At 42.1% G+C, this 21,638-nt stretch overlaps 1 protein-coding gene across 3 annotated transcripts in view; it reads right to left on the reverse strand.

The window, feature by feature from the left end:
* ABCA1 (ATP binding cassette subfamily A member 1) overlaps positions 1-21,638 on the reverse strand; it is an 88,192-nt gene that overhangs the window by 27,547 nt on the left and 39,007 nt on the right. For all 3 annotated transcript variants that reach the window (XM_041407491.1, XM_041407489.1, XM_041407490.1), the window contains exons 6-8: positions 15,032-15,153; positions 10,914-11,105; positions 3,707-3,793 (exon numbers count right to left, since the gene is read on the reverse strand). In XM_041407491.1, the coding sequence (XP_041263425.1) occupies positions 3,707-3,793; positions 10,914-11,105; positions 15,032-15,153 (401 nt within the window). The remainder of the gene's footprint in view (positions 1-3,706; positions 3,794-10,913; positions 11,106-15,031; positions 15,154-21,638) is intronic.

Raw genomic sequence — 21,638 nt, forward strand, 5'->3', positions numbered from 1 at the left:
TGACCTGACACCAGGCCTGAGGTGACAACATTCAACCAGCCAGAACAATTAGTACCTCAAGACTCATTTGAGTGGCATAAGCCAGACAACATGCCTGCAATGTGTCATGAACAAAAGCACCATGCCCTCAACCTGAGATACTCACTGCATTAATGCTGCCATACTCAGGTATGGCCAAGCTCACCACAACAGGAAAAAATAACCCACCTGCATGAGCACTGGTTTCATGCTACATTGGAGTGTTACTTTCAGACCCCCTATCTTGAGATGTCAGAATATCAAATGGTGACAATAAGTGGATGCTAAGAAGAAATAAGACAAAAGCAAGAATCTAGGACATTCCTCTAAGTAACCTTCCAGCTTCCATTTATTTGCAGCTCAGGGAACCTCTATTTCCTAACCCTCAATTACTTTCTTCCATAGTAAACTCATAGGATTTAGAACATCCACAAGTACTTAACATCCAATATAACAGGAAAGAACCTCTTCTCTCTCCTTAGCTGGCTGTGGTTAGCTCCATTTGGTGTCATGTGGTTTTGTTTTTTGTTTTTACTGCAGGAGACAGTGAGCATTCAATCTCTATCTCTTCTTCATGTGCCACTCAACTCTATAGGTCTTTGTCATATCCCACTCATCTCCTTTGCAAGCTGAACAGTCTCAGCCTATTCCCTTGTTCCTTTCGTGAAAGCCATTATATTTCTCAATGTCCTAACTGGCCTTCTCTGAACTTTATTCCAGTTATGCTATCCCTTTTCAGAGAACAAGACCCTAGATCTGTGTTCCTTATCAAATGCTTTTGTATAGTATCATGGTAAAATGCTACAGCTGGTTCTCTATCCCTTTTTAAGTGTTTCCTAGAATTTTATCTGATTTCTTGACTCCCACTGAAATATCAGGTGACATTGACTTGGTTGTTCTTACTGGGCTGTCCAGAACAGGCATGTGCACTTAACAAGGTGAGCAGAGTTGCTGAGACACCTATTTGTAACTGCTCACCAACTGCATTTCAGAAACAACTTCAAATGCTGTGCTCCAACTGCCCTATTTTCAGAGACAATAACAGAGTCAAAGACCATCTGCCACTTTTGCTCACAGTGCATTGGTCTATCACCTTTGTTTAAATAAATGCAGATAATCCAAGTCTAAGACAGCTGGTAAAGCCAGCCAGCAACAATGCTGAAAGCAGCAGTGTGCTGGAACAACCAACCCAAGTTCACCCAAGGAAAGCACACTCAAGACTCTTTGGTCTTACAGTGGGAGGTAAATCTGACCCTTTATATGACACATCTGTGCATGTTTTAGATGTGCCAACATCTGGAGAAAAATTCTTGATGCTAAACAACAGCTACTACGTGTCACCTACACAAGGAGCCTTTATTTTCAGATGCCTAAGAGCACATGACACACTGATATAATGCAAGACAGCTGTGAGAACAGCAAAAGTCTGAGTACAAATGTCCAGATTGAGTGATTCGAGTGTACTTTTATTTCCTCACTACTCACTGGTGCCTTTGCCTGCAGCCTGGCACCTCTCAACCTGGCTCCAGGTTCACAGTGACCTACAGGACACCAGCATCATGGAACATGAATGAAAACTGTCACCGGTTTTGTTTGTTACATACGTTCATCGAGATGTTTGGATTTGATGATTCCTCACCCAAAAGGCCAAGGCTGCATTTCAGGTGTGACAATTTGAGTGTCCAATTCAAAGGGATGCCTAAGGGAGTTTTTGGTATCTTAGCTAAAAGAGCTCATCTTTGCTCAGCAAAAAGGGAGCTGTTTCAGCAGCTAAAGTACCATAAACTCCCTAATATTATAAGTAAAGGTACTTAAATAGGAAGTGCAGATAATCCCCATGAACATGTGAAGTACTAACCATTTTAAAGAAGGAATGCATTTGAAAACACATTTCTACAAATTATTTTGAAACAGCTTGAGCAAGGAACTTTGTTTCAACTTTGACACCAGCATCTTCACAATTTACATGCAGAGCTGATCTTTTTACACTTCTGGAAGCAAATATGTCAAATGTGAAGGGTTACTAGCTATTTCTTCTTACAGACATCAGGCCTGGCCCCCTAAGTGTATCTAAATAGTTGCCCTTGCTCTTGGTGTTTAATCTGCCCTCCTAGAAGTTGATTTAAAGAGTCCAAGGACACAGATCCAATCAATTCCCATACTCCAAGACAAATATTTTGTTCAGACCATTTTCTAATTAAAATTCCCTGCTAGAAAGGCTTCTAGACATGGCACAAACAATAGCTCCCTCCACCCCCTCAAGCTGCTGCCCTTTGAAACAAGGGAGCAAGTCCCTCCTTTTCACACAGAAAGCTGCCTGACAGACAATAAGAAGTAACTTTCGGTCAAGCCATCTGGAGCAGCTCATGCTGCACACAGAGCAAAATGCTGCCTTTGTTTGCACAGCAGGACAGAATAAAAGGTAGTCGTGCCCAAAACAGCTGCCAAGCAAAAGGCACGTTACCCTGGGACGTTTTCGGCCACATCAGCAAACTCAGTATCACGTGGTTTCAATTATTTTTATCCCAGACAAGAAGAAAAGCCAAGCTTAAATGACGTAACAGGAAACAGCTGTAGTCAAACTCTGAAGGGCAGGCTCCCTGCTAGCAGCAAAATCTCTTCCATGGTCCTAACTGAAGCTGATCCTAGAATCGTCTTAATTTCAATGTGAAGGGAACTGCGCAGCAGGTTGTAGGACTCGGGCAGGGGTGCGTGCCAGGAATTGTTGGCTGGCACAGCTCAGGCTCCCGGCAGCTGCCCCTCTGTGGGAGTGAGGCGCACGCTAACCTGGAGTGACCCACTCTTGTGCATGCTCCCAGAGGTTACTGCTGTTCACAGCGCAGAGCCTCTCGCTCTGATGCAAAGACGGAAGACTAGCAAAGGGAGGAGGAGGCGGCGGCACTTAGTTTAGATGGTTGTGATTTCTGCTCCAGGGAGAGAATGTTTTTGACTAATAGCAGCACTTCAAAGTCAGAGCCAGACAAAAAATCTAGGATAAGTTTCTGGCTCAACACCCACCCCCTACCCCCCCAGATTTGGACTTCTGATTCTAACTTAGGTATGCAGGGCTTTTTTTCTTAATCCATAATTTCACCTGCAAAACCAAATACTTGCAGTCTCTAGAATGTCAACTTGACTGTGCAACTCACTTTTTTTTTAGCATTGTGATGTCATTGTGCTGAGCGCCCCACAAGACTGGAAAACAATTTCTGGCCCAAAAAGCAAGATAGAGAAAGAGTAGCCTACTGCTACTAATTTAAATTATAACAGCCACAGCACCTTTTCCACATGCCATACCCTCACTGCACATAAAACCCAGTAGATACAACCAATTAAAAACCCTGATATGGGCTGGCAACTGGATGAGAAAAAGTAGAAAGGAAAGCCTCAATATGTAGTTTGCAAGGCACTACCTGGCAGCAGATGTACTGCAAGCCCAACCGTTGTGCCACTGCTGAGAAGATAAAACACTACAGAAAATGTCCTAATCCCTGTTATGGTATTTGTAACTTGAAGTGCCAAGAGGCTGCAAAGTGCATGCTGCCTGCACGCAGGGAAAACAACTGTAGGATGAGGAAAAGTTTCAAAACAAGCCAGAGATTTGACTATAAATTGCTTCTTGTACTCGATCACAGGCTAAGATAGCAACCACAGTGATGCGTACTCCTGACACAAAGGCTTTTCTTACCTCTTTAACAAGCTTCCCAACGCTCTCTCTCAAAGTTTCCACCGTTTCTGACAGATCCCATAAGGAGGAATTGAAAGAAAGTTGTCTCTGCAGGAAGAGAGAAAAGGAAACCAGAAGTTACTGCAAAGCACAAATGAAGAAATTAAACTCTTGTAAACACTCTTGAATAGAGCAGTGAGGACTGTTTACATTGGTGGGGAAGATGGAGCTGGCTTTCTGTGTAATGTTGAACTTAAAATACCATGGGCTTCTGCACCCTGCAATGTGATAGGATCACCCCTTTCTCTTCTCACAGGTTAAGTACACATAATCAGAACCATACCAACAAAATGTTAAATGCATGCACATACACTTAAAATGTAAAGGATGACTTGCATTCCAGGTCACAAAACAAGCACAGTCTACATGAGAGCACATGAAATCCCGCAAGCCAGTGCTAACAAGGGGATGCAAAGTCAGTACGGCGAGAAAAGGATAATTTGGTGGGTACAGGTTTTCAGCGAGACTACACAGATACAAGATACTCAGATACAAAGGACTCCCTACTGCAGTGCACATTATCACTAAAGTCCTCCCATCAGACCTTGATATTTTTTTATCCAAACCAAGGGTGTATTTTAAAACAAACAGCTTCCAGGAAATAGCTGGCATGCACTGTCACCAAAGAGCAAGACTGATAGGCTTCCAGAAGGGGAAGGCATAGCTTTCAGGAAACTATTTGCTCTAGCAGGAAGTCACATTGAAGACAACTCCTTTTTTCCAATTGCTCTACATGTAACTGGTGGCCTGGAGTTCAGTTTGTGGGGCTTTTTTCCCCTTTCATTCACATATCTGGATTATCTTGCATGGAAAACATTTGGGCACAATCCTTGTTTCAAGGGAATGAAAATTAAAGCAAACTCCTAAGATTTCATATTAGTACCTCGTTGCAGCATTTAAAAGCATACTAAAGTTATAGCACTGCAACACACAGATGAACAGCCAAGGCCCTTGATTTTAGCATATATCTTTTGAGCTGAATCTCTTCCTTTTCACATTTTTCCCGGGGTAATTTCTGGAAACAAAGCCTGGAGGTTTTCACTTGTTCTGCTTGATCTGCTGGAGATGGGTAAGACCTGGTCAGTGCCAGCTATTGTAAATGGCACTGTTCTGCTAATCTGCTGGGATGTTTAAAACTGATTTTCTGAATGCACAGTTAGTTTTTGCTCCAAAACCACTTCCAAATTCAAGGAGGATTCTCTAACCTCTATGGATCTCTACTAAATGCAGTCCTTAAGGTTTGGATAAATAAAAACATATAATCTAGGAGAAAAGCGATTAAATATCCCAAATATATCTTGAAGGTGTAGACCTTCAAGACATATTTAAAGAAATTTAGCCAGCAAATATCAAAGCTACTCATCTGCTCTACCTCTACAACTTTAACAGTAAGAGGAGGTAGAAAGTTCCAGGTGCATGCACAACAAGAGATGTGTTTGTTCAGCTCCATATACTTCATCAATCTCCACATAGATTGGTGTTCACTGCATTCAGAGGTGATTCAGGGATAGGGTGGATGAGGAAAAGTTTTCTGAAGATACTAATTGGTTCAGAACAGTGAAAAGTCAAAATCCAATTGCAAAGGATTAGTGAACATCCTCCTACTGACACACTGTTACAAAGTGCCAGACAAAATTCAGCATTGCAAAGTAAAGTACATAGGGAAAAAACAGTTCTACCTTAAGACACCCTTTGTCTGGCCCTGAATTAACTAATGCCACTCAAAAAGACAGATCTTAGAAATGCAGTGATAAAACAGACCAACATCGACACAAATCCACAATGCAATCCTGGTTCTCAAGCACTATGTGCAATTTTGGGTTCTCCATCTCTGAGCTCAGATACAGACAAAGGCCATGATTCAAGGTAAGAATGGTTTTTGAAGGAAGAACAATAGACCCCAGTTCTTTCAATGGGATGTGTAAGGACAAACAGAGGTTACGACAAAGGTCTGTAGACTTACAAGTGGGATGGGGAATGGAAGTGGGATGATTGCCCTCTGTGCCTCATCATACAGAGCTAGAAAACTTCCAGTGAAATGATCAGTTTAAAACAAAACAAAAGTAGCTTCTGCATATGCAGCTTAGTTAAAACAGAAAAAAACCCCAGTAGACTCTACACAATGCTGAAAGTATTGTGAGTTTGAGAAAGACTTAAAAGAACTAATTGAACATAAAAATCTTACCAAATGCTATTAATAAACAAGGTCCCAACAGCAGATGAGAAAGTCTGGGTTGCAAGCTACTGAAGAACAGGACATTACACTGAAGAAACATTACATGCTTGCCCAGTGGCTGCATCCTTTCGCATGCCTCCATTAAGGGCCACTGCTGGATTATGAGTCAAGGACACTGAACCTAACCTGACTTTTTCCTGACCACATACATCTTAGGTGATTCAAGGAGCTTGCAAATTACTCTAAAATGTGAAGAGTACCGATCTATCCTTTCATACCACAGCATCCTGACCTTTCTTCCCTAACAAATTCATATCACTTCAAGATAATTTCTCACCAGAACTTGCAATAGTACCATTTATATGGAGGAAATTTTACTCTCTCTACCACTTCTTGAACCTCAAAGCCTACTCAGGAAGCTTCTCCTAAGTCATGACCAGAGACAATAACAAAAGATCAGTCACAAGGGCCAGTCTTCTTTGAACAGATGAACATGTCATTAATTTCCCTGTAATATACATCTTTGTAGTGACTCACTAAGTAGTTAATTACATTAATAAGAAACCTCTCGGTCCAGGGTAGACCCAGGAAGACTGTTCCTACTGTGGGACTGTCTTTAGCAGATATCCACACTACATCTAGGGGCTGGGGAGGGCAATGACTCATTTACTGGCAATGTGCTGCAAAAACATCACCTGTCTGTTCTAGGCACAGTGTGGAAAGACAAACGTCTAGCACATTTTGAACACAACTGCCCTCTACAATTACTGTGGTAGTGGCTAGCAAGTCACTAAATTTGTCTTTTGGGGCAGCCAACATCATAATACTCCTGAAGTACTGAGTACACTGGGGGGAACTCTGTGCTTGTATGGGCATGCTACAAGATTTACTCTAGTGACAAATACTTGAGATGGCTGGAGTTGAGGGACAAGCCTTGAATAAACTCACGTGAGACTTACAGGGGATGGACAAATCTGATTTAACATATATGAGAATGCATGGGTTTACAATGTTGGGAAGTCAAAATATTCAGCCAAAATTCAGTCTGCATCATACAGCTGACTGTTTCTCCTTAATGAAGATGACTCTACCACATTTGCTTTGAAATAGTTATTACAACTTTATACTGATCTTACTAGAAACTTTCCACTGGCCTCTGCAGAAAAATCACGTGCTTGAAGCTTCAGCTCTTGTTTCCTGAAAGTGGAAGTCTCAAACCTCTGCTGCTTAACAGATGATGTCATTGTGCTTGACTGAAAATGCTCTCAAAACACCAAAGAAAGCTACTAATTCAGTTGTAGCACATAATTACATTAGGAGACCTTTTCTAAAAACCATTTTTCAACTGCAATGCATTTATTATCTAATGCTTAGTTCATGCTAACCATTTGACAAAATACCACCCATATTACAGAGGGAGAAAGAAACAATTGGATTTTCATGTGCTCACCCACAGTCTTTCAAGGACCACTGTAGTAGACAAGCCACAGCATATTTATGGCTTATTACAGATCCATACCACTGGAACTGAGTAGGGCAAAGCCCTTATTAGGCAGTGTTGTCTAAGAGATGAAATTCCACAGGAGCAATCTGAATTATCATTTAACCTTCCCCCACTAAATCACAATCAAAACTGGGAAGATTTGCAGAGGGATACACAAACAGATACTTCTATGATATAAGATGGTCAGAAATGTCCCACTGAACTGTGGTAATGGCTGGGAACTTACTGCCATTGCTCTTGTTAGCCTTTCCCAAACTGTGTAGTTCCTCTATGGGACAAGTGCTGGCCTACTATGAGGAGAAAGCCAGGAAGGAAATTTGCATGCATGCAGTCATATGTAATATGCAAACATGTTTCACTACTGTTCTCAAACCAGCTTCTCCTGCCTCAGTCTCACTCAGCCAGTGCAAGGCAAGCCTCAAGAAGAGATAATATGTCCACAAGGTGCTTGTACAACATGTCCTATAGTATTGTTGGTCAAAAGGCTTCAGAGAATGGATGCTGATTAAGACATGGGCCATGGAATAGGGAATTTGACTTTATGAAACACTTTTTCCATCTAGTGGATTGAACACTCAGAAGAAGGAAAGTTGATCCTCCACCTTGGTGCTCCATGATCACACCCAGATTTTCTGCTGGGTTTTGATCTGAACAGCCTGCTTCAAGTAGGTTCTTAGACAAAAAACAGTAAGAAAACAGACTTTAACCTCCCTACCATACCTCCATGTGCTTGGCTCTGTTTTTGCATCCTACAGAACAGGCTAAATTCATGCAGTACAAAAGATCAGTGACAGAGCTAGAATTCTAGTGTAAAATTTTAATTAGAAGTTCTTGTTTTAACTGTATCACTGCCCTTTGGGCAACACTGAAGGTGCTCTGGATAGAACTGAGGAGCAGGTATGTAAAATGTTTATTCCTTGCCTTTCTTTTTATAAAAGCAGTGCTGTGACATTTAGAGCTCATGCATTTCATCATGCATGCACTTTAATTTATTTTTTAAAACCTTGATCTGTCCATAATTTGCTAGTAACTACTGCATTTTTGAGAGCTACTTACAACATTTAGCATTTCCCTGAGGCTGCAAATGTACACACATTTTAAGCCAGAACTGAGTGTTATCATCAGGGACTCAGCCCACACACTCATTCCCTGATCATAGGGCTCTAAATCTTGCCCTCTACCCTTCATGTTTTAGCATAAATATTTGTGTAAACATACAATCAGGTCAATCACTTTTAATCCGGATCAATTCCATGATGAAATTTACTGCATCATCTTGCAGAGAGAATAACAAACAGGAATGAAGAGGGGGAAAAAACCAAGCAGGTGGATGTCAGGCTAAGTCCTGCGTATTAAGACATTTCAAGAAACCGTAGCCACTTAACTGCCCAGATATCAGAGAGGCACAAATTTCCAGTTTACAATTCAAGCCCTTGGTGTTGAATTTCTTGCACACAATTACAAGCCCTTGTATTAACCTTCTTGTACTAATGTGCTGCCTCTCCATAAATCATAAAATTTATAGTGCAATCAGTGAAGGTCATGTCCAATTACACAAGCTAAAAACCTGTCTCCAAATTGCTGTTGCACCTGCATTGGACTTGGCCCTTACTTTGCTTACTGAAATGCCTTGCTGTGAAGTACATCAAAGAGATTCAGAAAAAAAATAAATTAATATCTTGACAAATTGCTGGCATTGGTTTACAGACTCTGTAGTAGATACAGAGCATGCTATCTTCAGAGTACATGTCCAAGATTTGACATACAATGCCTTCAATAAGCTGTGTCAAAAACCTCCTTTGTTCATGAGCAGAAAGTTCCCTCTTTGTTCAAGGATGTTACTGCAGGTCAGAGCAACTTTTAACCTCTAAAGACACTAAGTTTCAAATGTGTTGGTTGTGATCCCACACTTAATGTATTCATTTTGTCTGGCCATACAGAAGCCAGTTAGTTTTTGTTTCACTCACTGATTCACTACAGCAGCTCTTAAGTACTGGATACAGTGTGACACATTTCTGTAGACCTTTACCAGACAATAATGCACAGCAGGTTTAGAACTGCTGGCTTCTGGACTCCAGTTCTTTTCCCCTTAAAGACAAGCTCATGAGCCAGCTTCTCAGAAGGCCCCCAAAACTGCACATAATGTCTTAAATCTATACTGCTGTTGCCAGGAGGCACAAAATGGCTTATGAATGTTTCCTTTCACCAACAAACAATATAGACCTAAGAACACAGACACTAAGTTACCTGCTTCTATCAGCTAAGCTGCAGAAGCTTCCATAAATAAGAAAAGCAAGACAGTCTTCACAGGACCCAGAAAAGCAATTCTGAGTGATACAATAGCTGTCTATTTCCAGCCCACTCAGACTGCAGAACTCTAGTACCTTTGAGTGGTTTAAAGTAAATTATGTATATATGTGCATATACACATACAACTGAAGACAAGTAAGAAGTTATAGTGAGTCTTCTCCAAACAGTCCATCTCTGTTACAATTTTAGTGCTGTTACCCCATCTCTTATTGCTTATGGGTTGTCTTGCTTGTCCAGCAGCAAAGACAAAGTGCAGATGGAGGACACTTGGAAAACAGAAGATGAACTGTGGAGAGAAGAAGTCACTGACCACTACATAGTGTGCAGGAGAGAAATATGATTCCAGTGCTTAATAATGGCCCTCTTTGGCTACAGACGAAGCCAAGCAATTGGTACATGGCTTTGAGTACTGAAAGACTCATCAAATCTGAAATCTGACACAGCAGACAATAGAATATTTGTTATAGTGGGTAACAGGGTTGGTTCTGTGATCCTTTCTTCACTCTGTTGTCATTCTTAGCACTGAATTCCTTAAACTTCCATATTTTAACAGATATTGCAGATCTGTAGCAAAACAATATTGGATTTTCCTAGATCCAACCTACTCTAGTCTCCAGTTACCCTGTAAATAATGTGTTTTCTTGAAGTTCAATGAATTCTTCCCCCAATACCCCATTCCATTGGATGATTTTTGAAACAGGAATTTAAAATTTGACTCAGCTTCATACGATTTAAACCTCCTTAAAGGTTGTGGCCTGTCAGTGGCTAGAAACTTCTGTACTCAGTGGCCCCATGCCAAGGGCAGAGGGTGGTAGTTTTAGTGCTCAGCAAAAGCCAGGCTCATATTTGGTCTCTTTCCAGCCAAGATACAATATTTGACTAGAACACAGGGACAACCAAGAGCCTGTTTGTTACTGTGCATCTTAAAGACCTTCCTCAAACAAACTGAACTCCAGACCACACACACTTATGCTGTGCAAGTAGCAGACTGAAGAGGGGTAAGAATGACGGGAAGAAGCATGTTGCTCATGCTCCCATAACAAAGACCGACCATCCTTCTTCTTTCTAACTGTCTCTAAGCAGTTCTGGAAATACAGGGATGAATTCCTAGACTGAATGACATGGAAAATGTCACTGTGTCAATGACAGACTCTCACTGGTGCGCCCAGTGAACTCACCTGAAGAGGCTTCAAAGGATTCAGGTTAGCACGGAAGGCTTGCTCGGCTGCATGGAGTTTTTCCTTTGACAAGGTGCAAATGAAGGCTTCAGAGTCCATGGCTGCCATCTGATTTTGGATCATAAGAAATTCAGATGATGCTGAGCTATTGCAGAGATCTCTCAGTCGCATTCGATAACCAGACACAATGACCTGTGAAAGTGGGAAAAGCATGTAAGTCTGCCTTCATCTAAGACTTCAAGAAAAAACATTGGTTATTGCTCAGAAAAAGCAAGCCATTCATAACATTTCCAGATAGAGGTCAGGGGGCATTCTTCCCTACAGGTTGAGTAGCCCTGATTCATATGCAACTCAGTTCCAAGAAAATCCCTTCCCTGCTGAGAACATGGGAGAGAAGTCCTGGGGGAGGCAGGTCTCTCTTCACTCTCCCTCAAATATGCACAAAGCAGCCATGATCCTGTCCTCCACAGCAGCCATTTCCTCCAACCAAGGGTACATGCATTGCCTAACATTCAGTCTTCTGGGAAATGAGCCACAGAGAAAAAAACAAGGCTTGTGACCAGACAAGTCTGGCAAATCTATGTGAAGGGCAAAAGACCTATGTCCCAAACTACTTAAGACATATCTGCCAGTCACATTTTCTAAGCAGTAATGATTCAGAATCATCTCCCTGAACTCTGAAGTATCTACTCACTAACTGCTGAGACAAACGTTTTGCAGTGGTTTTGAGCAGATAATGTATCAGTGAAAAAAAAGTTATCTTACTGGCTGCAACAAATGAGATAAGATCCTAGAGTCTTCCTTCACAGACATATTTTTCTTAAGGTAATGGTTTCCTTGTCAATAATGTCTCCTAATCCATATGCAATCACCTTATTAACAAAATTGATAAAATGCCTCAGAGTTATCATGAGACTGTTTCAGACCTGATAAACAAAGTCTTTTAATAAGGTCAGTTACCAGCTTCATGTTTGCTGAACAGCAAAGTCCATGCCAAAAAGCTGCGTACTTCTTAAAGATGATAAACAAGGAAAAAAATCAGGAGCCTACTATTGGAAAGAAACTTTTGTTTGCCTTGGGGCTAGACAGATGGACTGTAAATGCACAGGTAACAGCTGTATACTTAATTTCTTCTTTCTGTCATTTCATAAGACCCGGTGTGCGTTGCCCAACTCTCAACAGCTAAAGAGGATTGATCTACATTCCAGAAGAGTTAGCAGCTTCTGAACCAGGCTGGTAAGCCTTAAACTTTTTGTCTGTCAAAACCAAACGGGTATGCATAATCTGAGGGAAAAACTGCATAACGTCCAGGAAGCAAGCAAATGGAACTGACAGGAGAGAGAAGGGATTTTTAATGCAATACGCATGCAAACCTTTAACTTTGCTCTGTATCCATATGCCAAAAACCCCATCTTTCAATGCCAAACAGCTTTCACATCAAAAAGATTTGCCTTTTGAAAATTTGGGGTGCTTTTTTTCTTGCCAGCAGAGATACTATTATGAGTGTTATAGACATGCTGAAAAGGAGATATTTGTGGGGCACTGAAATAACACTCCCGGAACAAGCTTCCCTGGGTGGACATATAGAAAAACCAGTGTCTCCCAGTGCCTCAGTGTTCACTCACAAAAAGTGAAGGTGAGCAACTTCCACCATTCTGAAAATGTCCACATTTTTCACCCAGATTTTAGGCTCTTTGGGTGAGAGGCTGCCCTTTTGAAGCATTGAGGTCCATAGCATGAGACCTTAGAAAAAGCATTCTACCTATCCATCCTGAAGCACCCAGTCTCACCAAGTCAGCAAGTTCTCTAACCACTTGCAGTCATCTGAACCCATGGTGCCTTCAGCAGGCAAAAATACACCTTAAATGACAGATTTAATTCCCTAAGGACTCTCAAAATGCAAGGCTCATGCCTGAAAGTAGTCATAGGTAATTGTTCTGTCCTTACATGTCATCTAATTCTCTCATTGGGACTTTTCCTGCTTCATGAAACAGAGATTTGTTCCAAGCAGAATATGCACTGGCCATACTATTTACTCTTCACTGATAATCAATGCATCATGCTTCAGCACTGGCCCAGGATTTCATGTGCCTTCAGCTTTTCAGAGGGACAGGACCTATTCCCACCTCCAAGCCACACAAGAGCTGTCTGGCCACACCTGGACAACAGTAGCATACCAGCCTTGATTACACAGCTGCTTGCCCACTGCTGACCCAAGCACCTTCCAAATCCCACACCCTTCTGAGCACACCTGCCATGACTGGAAAAACACAAGGCTGAGTCACTCAGCCCCAGGAAGCAACATGCCCATCAAGACAAGGCTTTGGTTGCTTTTACCTGTTTGCATTAATTTCAGTATGCTAGATACACAGCCCTGCTGGATATGCCACAGCGCTGTCATTACAGAAACACCACTGAACAGTCCCATCTCCTTGGAGACTCCAGTTCCTTACTTGATGGCACAGCATAACTTCTGGCCTCGCTGAACAACCCCAGGACACCAACAGAAGGCAGAAGCAGGCTGTATTTGCTGTGAAAGGTTGGCATACTCTGGATAGGCCCTTTTACTATATGACTTCTGAATGAAGCTGTGACCCACTCATTCAGAAACCTAACAAATACTGCCTATTAATACTGAAGTCACTAGGCAGCTCAGCAGTGAGGTCAGATTTCCAAACCAGATCTCCAGCAAAATCAAAGACGTCCATTCTGTGAGTCAGATAAAGTAATTCTGCAGGAAGGGAGAGGTCTGCATGTCTAGTTACCATCTGTATTAGAAAACTGCTCACACAAAATTTGGTGAGCCACTGCTCTGTCCCATAGCTTAACATCCTGGTGCTCAAATTAGCTCTTCTTGCCATCCCTAAGCACAGAATGCTGTTATGACTTAGCAGCATCACTCCCAGTACTTTAGCAGAATCAGCTCAGAAATTACACAAGAGCACAGTCTGAAGCACTCAAGGAAGAATAAGGTGACTGACCAGTCTTTCACCACCCTTCAGACACATTATGTAGACAGAAGCTAAGCTTTTTGCCTCCTTCCATTTCCATATACAACCAATACAGCATGTCAGTCACACAACGTACAGTGAGTTTTTTTGTGGTTTCTGCCTGTTTGAAAATCTTTCTGCCCCTTCACTAACTTAGGGAGAATTATAAGAATGCTGTTGCTTCAGTCTTCCAGCTACCCTCCCAGACTCATCTGTAGTATGATTGTGTCTTAATCTAATTAAAGTAAAACAAAGCTTGCAGCCTAAAACGGGTACGATTTTTTTTTCTCTGCTTTACATTTTTTTAGCAGAATGTGTCCTTAACTTGCAGGATAACTTATCAAATTGCACTACAATAGATGGCTTGAAAGAATTCACTGAAGAACAAGACAATGTGTGCAAAGAGGGACAGCATTTGTAACTACAGGAAAACAAAGACTAAAACAACAATTAATCCATTCCACTTCAATGAAGAGATCCGATATGGAGTTGAGGATCAAAACAGATTTTCTCCTCCTTTTGCATACCACCTTTTGCATTCTTTCAAGAGAACCCTGGGTCTTTCTTTGAAGTCTGTTCTGACTTCTGCATTAGAAAGGATGCTGGGGGACTAATTCATCAAGCCTAGCAAAAAACATGTTACAAGCATGACAATGACAGCTAGCCATCACATGACAGGGCTCTAGCCCACTGTCCCCACTGGCTATGTTTATGACTGCAATCATGGAGCACTCAGGATGTGTCTTTCTTAATGCGTGGGCCACAAACCTGAAAGTAGAGCTCCTTCTGCTGCACAGGAATGTAAGGCAGAGCAAGACCTAGAAATCCTGCTCCAGTCCAAGCTGAGTGGCTGAAAACAGTCAGAACAGTGCTAGCAGCTTAATTAATGTTTTACTTCCATTAAAAAAAAAAAAAAAAAAAAAAAAAAAAGAAAAGAAAAAGGAAGAAATTCAGTTTAGCCTGAGGGTACTATTCTCTTATGCAGGTCGAAAGACAAAAGCAGGGAATATATTTTTCTCTGTGTTTCTACAGCACATAGCACAGAGGGGTCCAGCACTGTGGATTTTGGCACTACAGCTAAACAAACAATAGACAAGCATTATGTTAGGAGCTGAAAGTACTCTTTACCTGCTGCAGGTTGACCCCTGCATCCAGTAGCTCCTCTACTGCAGATGATGGCATAGACATATTATGATGGAGGAAGTCAGAGAATGTCTCATTGTCAATCAGGAAATCCCGAAGTTTCAAGTCTGGAAAATGACAAAACAAGCAAAATTCTGGTCACAGCAAAGCCAAAAAGAAACTCATGTGAGAGCACTGAACAGGAAAAGTCAAGCTGATAAATAGGGGAGAGGGAATTACACAAACCATAGCAAAAAGGAAGAGGAGCTGCTGGTAAAGTGCTCTGAAACTTGGCAGGCTTCAGAAATGTCAATCCATGATGTCTTGGTCTCAAATAAAAGCCCAAACCAACAACAAAAAAAGCAATCAACCTTCAAAACCAACTCCCATTAAATCAACCTTCAAAACCAACTCCCATTAACATCATTACTTCAGGTCAATTTGCTCATAAATACACAGAAACAAGGCACACCAAGTTGCTCCCTTGATCTGAAACCTGCTACAGCATTAGCACTTAATCCCTGTGTTGTTACTGAACATGGGACTGAGCTGGTGCATGGACCACTAAGGGATTTACTAGCCTTTAGTTAATTATGTTAACAGCTGATGTACTCTACCATTAATTTCAAAGTCTGACATATGCAGACACACAGGTATGACACAGAATCACAGATCTAGGAAAAAATCCTAGCTACTTGGAATTAAAAAAATACATTTGCAGCATTATTTCCATTTTCTTTCCCAAGTGCTTCACCTTCTCAAGCCATCAGCGTTTCAGCTCTTGACTTTAAAACAAATTTGTACCTACATCACAGCAAAGGGGCACCATCTGGAAATTATAATCCAAGCACACTAATGTCCACAAAACTGGATCTTTAGAAGCTGATACTCAGAGCTGACACTGTTTTGGGTTGTTTTCTTGGGGTTTGAGCATGGGTTTGGTTTTTTTGTGTTTTTTGTTGTTGTGGTTTTGGTTTCTTTGGTTTGGTTGGGGGTTTTTTGGGGCGGGGGGGAGGGAGTGGTGTTTTGTTTGGTTTTTGTTATTGCGGTTTTCTTTAAGAGAGAGAGAGAGGACAATTCTATCTCCATAATGCTTAAACAAGAAGTGATGAGCAAACACCTATGCCAGGAGGAGGTGAGAGACCAAGTCCTATAGGATTTACCAGAGTGAAGATTTCCAGACTGAGGGACAACAACTAGCTAGGTGTCATGCTGTATTTTGTACTTTAGGAAGATAGGATGCTGCAACCCAGAGCAAATAGTGGAAAACAATGAGCTCTAAAGAGAAAGTAATGATATGAAAGATTCTGGGGCTTGTACTTTTACCCTCTTATAGGAGACAGCTGTAACAACCTCTTCCCCCACCTCCTGTGCAGGAGGGGTTTTATGGTTTGGCTCGGTTTTTTGTGTTTTGGTTGAGGTTTTTTTTTGTTTGTTTGTTTGGATTTTTTTTTTTTTTTTTTTGGTGTTTTGTTTTCTTTTTTGGATTTTATTTTTTGTTGGTTGGCTATGGCTTAGCTTGGGCATGTGATATTGTCACTAATGGGCCCCATCAAGAAGTATGGTGTGCATTCGGGGTGCCACTGGAGGTGACAGGGAGACCCAGCAGTTCCGGTGCCACTTCTGCCTCCCAGGCTGATCCTGCCGGAGGAGCCGGCAACGGGAGGAACCACGCGCTCTGCTCCTGCGGCACGAAGTACACGGGGTTACTGACGGTCATTGCTCCTTCATCTACATATCCAGTTACAAATTCCCCGTTGCCTTTTTGTTCCACTCGAAAAAGTAAATCACCCGCCTCAGCTGAGGCAAGGCGGAGGTTACTCTGGGGCAAAAGTGTCTCCCTCGCCTTCCTCTCTCCCACGCAGCAAGACCACTCATGAATATGCTGGTTTTGAGCACCCCGTGCAAATGCCCCACTTGAGCCCCACTAGCAAAATCCACCATCACTTCCACTCCCTGCCCAAGAAAAAGGCTTGGAAAAGATCTGGCTCCTGCAACAACATAAAACCATCCTTCTTTTTCCAGCAGAGGCTAAAGCACCCTGCTTCACGGCAAGCAGAGGAAAAACTTCCCCCACCCTGATTCCTTGGTTACTTCCTACATGTGCCAAAATCCTTAAACACTTCTGCAGCTTGTTTATTTTCTGGTGAGATCATCAACTGTTCAGAAAATCAAATGGACAAAGGGGGGCTGACTGAAGGCACACTGCCATGCAGAGATCAGATGTTTGCAAGCTTTTTCATTGAATCTGCCCCTACTTAAGATATTTTTCAAGCTTCTCTTAAAGGGCCACATGTCTTATGGGAAAAAAAAAAAAAAAAAGAGGTAGCCAAGCAATAATTCTTCTACTTTTCTGTTTTCTCAGCAATGTGGTGCTCCTTGGCTTGGCTAGTCTATTTTATCTGGGTTTGGGTTGGAGGTTTTTTGCCATATGGAACCATGATTTTCTTGGTCAGGGACATATCATATTCTATAGGCAATTGCAGGAATGCAACCTGAACTACACTGATATTCCTGCTGACCTGTCTGTAATCATGAGGGGGAGTAACAAGGTCACCATCTTTCACAGCTGTAATTAACCAGCCCAAAATTAGCAGAGCATTCGTCCCCTGCCTTTTTTGTCATGCCAAGCATTTTCAGACTGTCTTAGCACTAGAATTTGCTGAAAATCAATGCTGCCTTCCAAGGAACTCCTATAAACATCTGAACGAGTTTTCATCATCATTTGGAGTAAACCATGAAAGAAATAGAGCAAGGTTACCAGAACTGTAGGGCAGTGTTTGGCTTCGAGACAGCTGATCATGAAGCCATGATCACTACCCAAGACCACAGGTGAAAGCTCTGTGAGACTAAGGGACCAAAATCCCAACACCTCAGTCCTGGCTGCAGTGCCCTAAGCACACAGCCAGCCTTTTGTACCCCACCCCATCTGGTCCTACTTCCAGGACTTGTGGGTCAGTGTCTTAAGCAATCCCTCTCAGTTACGGAGGCATGCATAACAGGTTGCACGTGACACAACAGAAAGTACCGAACACTGCAATGCATCTAAGTTCTCCCTCTGGATACTTTAAAAAGTCAACGTTTAACAGAAGCTTCTTCTTGAAAACAGCCATTGCCATCCAAGATGACTGCTTGCCCACTAGGGCCTCAGGAAACAAAAGAGCATTACTTAGAAAAAACCCTCCAAAATAGAAAGCAAAAGAAACAGGTAAGTCTTCTGAAGGCTAGTGCCAAGGTTTTTTAATAATGCCAACACCTGGAGTGGAAGAATACATTTTACCACCACGGGCCTATTACTGCAATATTTTCCTGCCATAAAAATTTAGAAACACTATCAAGTTACTGAAATACATGAGACAAAATGTCAGCTCAAACATGATACAACTTGTGTCTCCTCTCTTGCTTGAGAGTGGACAAGAGCATCATTACAATCAGTCACTGCAAGCTGGTGGACACAGAACAACGCACTGGAGACCAATCTCTCCACATACTTTGACATGGACATGAAGCCCTTCCTTGCCCATCCCCTTCATCTTCAACAGGAAACCAAGGGAGCTGCAGCCTTGCAGGCTCCTTCACTCCCAGCACAGGGTTCATCCTCCTGGCTGAAACCACAGGCCCCAGCAAGCAAGCCAAGCCCTAAGCACCAAGGAGGAGATAAACTTGAGGTCAGACTGAGCAAACACAGTCAAAAGACTATCAAAACTGATGTGAACCATCTTGCTGACTCAGTGGTGGGATAGTCAGCAGAAATAATACTGAGACAGCCTTTCCCCATGGCAGACTACTTTTGCAGTTTCAGTCCTGACGTCACAGGAGCAATAGCAGAGAACAGAAACTTTTGCTTGTAAACCATGAAAATAACCCCCAAACCCAACAGGTCTGGCTGAAATGCCTTTGTTGTAATTAGAGCTAGGTTGGGCACAGTATGGCAACAGGAGCCCATCCCTATGCACATGAAACAAGCAGAAGAGATGTCCATACCCCATGTGGGACAGGGAGAAAAATCCTTTGTATGGTCATATAAGGAAGCTTCCAGCACAACTGAGAACTCCCAGACCTGGAGTCTTGTGCCTTAACCACGAAATGTCCCTTCCTCTCTGAAGTCAACAGTCAGGATTAGACAATAACACATGGCAGCATTTCACGGATATTGTTTTCACAAAAGGCACAGCTGTCCTTCATTTCCACACAGTTCAAACAGACCTTGGGGACTGCCTTCTGGGCATCAAAACCAGAAACTCTTGGATTTTCATACTGCACAGCATCTCCTACTGTAACATTTTATTACACCCTAAGATTTACATTTTACTGACAACCTAACCTTTTCCAGAACCTCGGCGCCTGGGCACAGTGGTAGTCAGTCCTTGCTTAAGAATCAAATCTTTATGACAAAAAAACCAAAAACAAACCCAAAACCCAAAAGGTATTAAAAGACCTCAAGACAATCACATGAATTAGTGAAGAGAAACAACCTCTATGCTTGCTACATTACTGACTAAAATAAACATCAAAACAAAAATATGCATTGCTAAAAAAATAGCAAATCAGTGCTATGTGGGGGTTTCTGGTTCCATACAGACCAGAGCTGAACACTGATTCTGTGTGTTGAAGTATCTGTGAAGGAAGTATCTGTGGTCCAAAAGCCACAGGGTTTTATTTTACTCATCCCTGAAACACATCCCCAGTTACTTTCCCAAGCTCAAAAGGTGGGTCAAAGTGCAAGAAAAGCCATGGCCGGGTATCAGTTTTAATTTGCTGATCTTACTACAAGTATGATCATAACAGGTCCCATAGTAAGCAGTGACAATTTCCAACAGTACTGGGAAGATCCACAGACAAGTGAAAAAAAGAAAAGGTTTTAGGGGCAGGTTACAGGACAAGACTCTTCTATCATACCTGTCTCCCATTCTTTCTTCTTCCACTGAGAAGCACAGATACTTACTCCAGAAACTAAATGGTGCAGTGTCTTTTAAAATTAAACAGCAGGGTGGGAAAATAGAACCTCACAGAAATTGTGGCTATGTTTTTCATATCCTGAACACTGCATTCTAAAAATAAAAGGCATGCAAATGGAATTCAATGTTATCACAATCCACTGTAGAGTACAAAGCTCACCAGGTCTCGTTTAATTTGTGGGGTTTCTGCCCAAAGGGTTTGTGCCCATTATCCAAAATGTACCAGGTTGTCAGCCACTTTAAAGCTAACAGACTCAATGAAAACACTGTGACAGTCTGATCCACTTCCCAGTTTCACATACCTTAACTCCCCATAAAAAAATGAATGAAGGGAAGGGGAGAAGCAGCTTCATATCTTAAGTTAATTCAGCAGCTCTGAGAAAAGCAGGGCAATAAGTCTGATCTATAGACATGGTTTTTTGTCATCGGGAGACTTCTGTCTACTGATTAAACACTCAAGACTGAAAATTATGTTACTTTATTTATATCCATTGCAGTTGGGGAGATTTGCTAGCCTTTGGCTAAGGCTGTATCCATCATAGCTAAATATCAATGCAACACAGAAGCTGGTATGAAATTCTGACCCTTATTTCTTACCACAGAGACTGTCCATAGGGCAACCCAATCATTTTTGTAACATCAACTAAGGTGTCACAGCAAGATGAAACAGTAAGATGAGGCATGAGACACTTTAGCTTCATTCTTTAGGAACAGCAACGCTCCACAAGTGTCCAAAGGAGACAGAGAGAATGGGGTTCCCAGCTCAGCACCTGTCTCCACCAATTAACAGAAGGAGCAAACATCAAGGAAGGAAGAACATCAAGCAAGCAAAGAATGTACTTTCTTGTCCCTGTTCAAAGACTTTGGATTCACAGCTCCCCATTCAGGTAAAACTGCACTTCCACAGGACAGGAAGGCCCAGTCTGATTGCACAGCTGGCTGTCATGCCTGTGCTAAACTGTGCCCAGGTGTGACTGCAGAACAAGATTACAAGGCAACTTAGTCACACAGGCCCGCTTCACCCAGGGCACTGCTTCTTCACTGATCATACTTCCAGCAACAGGAGATTTGGACAACACAAGCCCATGGAGATGCTGAAGCTGAGACAACAAGCAGAAGCTCCAGCTCCAGAAGCTGAGAGCATACTGGTAGCACACATGACCACTACAAAAATTCTAGCTAGACACCTGTCTTTCAGGAAACCTCCTCATGGTGAGGCGATCAGGGCAGGCAAATCAAATGCTGCCACAGAATGACCTAGTACACTGGAAGTCTGTATTAATTTTTATTATCTGGGAAGTATTCCTCTTAAATGGGTGACGGGTGCACTTGAACACCTGGAATGATTTTCATACTCATTACCTATCACTGTGACTTATTGATAAAAGATGTCTGAAGCTACTTTCCACAAAAATAGAAATGGGCTGTCAAATAATTTCATAATAAAAGCAGAACCAAAGACTGAATGACAGAATGACTTTAATTATATGACCATCCAGAGGAAACTGCAATCTCCTAATGGTGAACCATGCTACTGCACTGAACCCTACTGGGCCAATGACCCTGACTGACAACGTGAAAAGCAAACTTTTCGCAGTGCTGGGCAAGGCAACGAGTTTCCACCTGCCTTCATTGTACTCCTAACCTTAGACAAC

The sequence above is a fragment of the Onychostruthus taczanowskii genome, unplaced genomic scaffold (assembly GCF_017590055.1).
Source record: "Onychostruthus taczanowskii isolate IOZ18803 unplaced genomic scaffold, ASM1759005v1 scaffold267, whole genome shotgun sequence".
In the NCBI taxonomy this organism is placed as follows: domain Eukaryota; kingdom Metazoa; phylum Chordata; class Aves; order Passeriformes; family Passeridae; genus Onychostruthus; species Onychostruthus taczanowskii.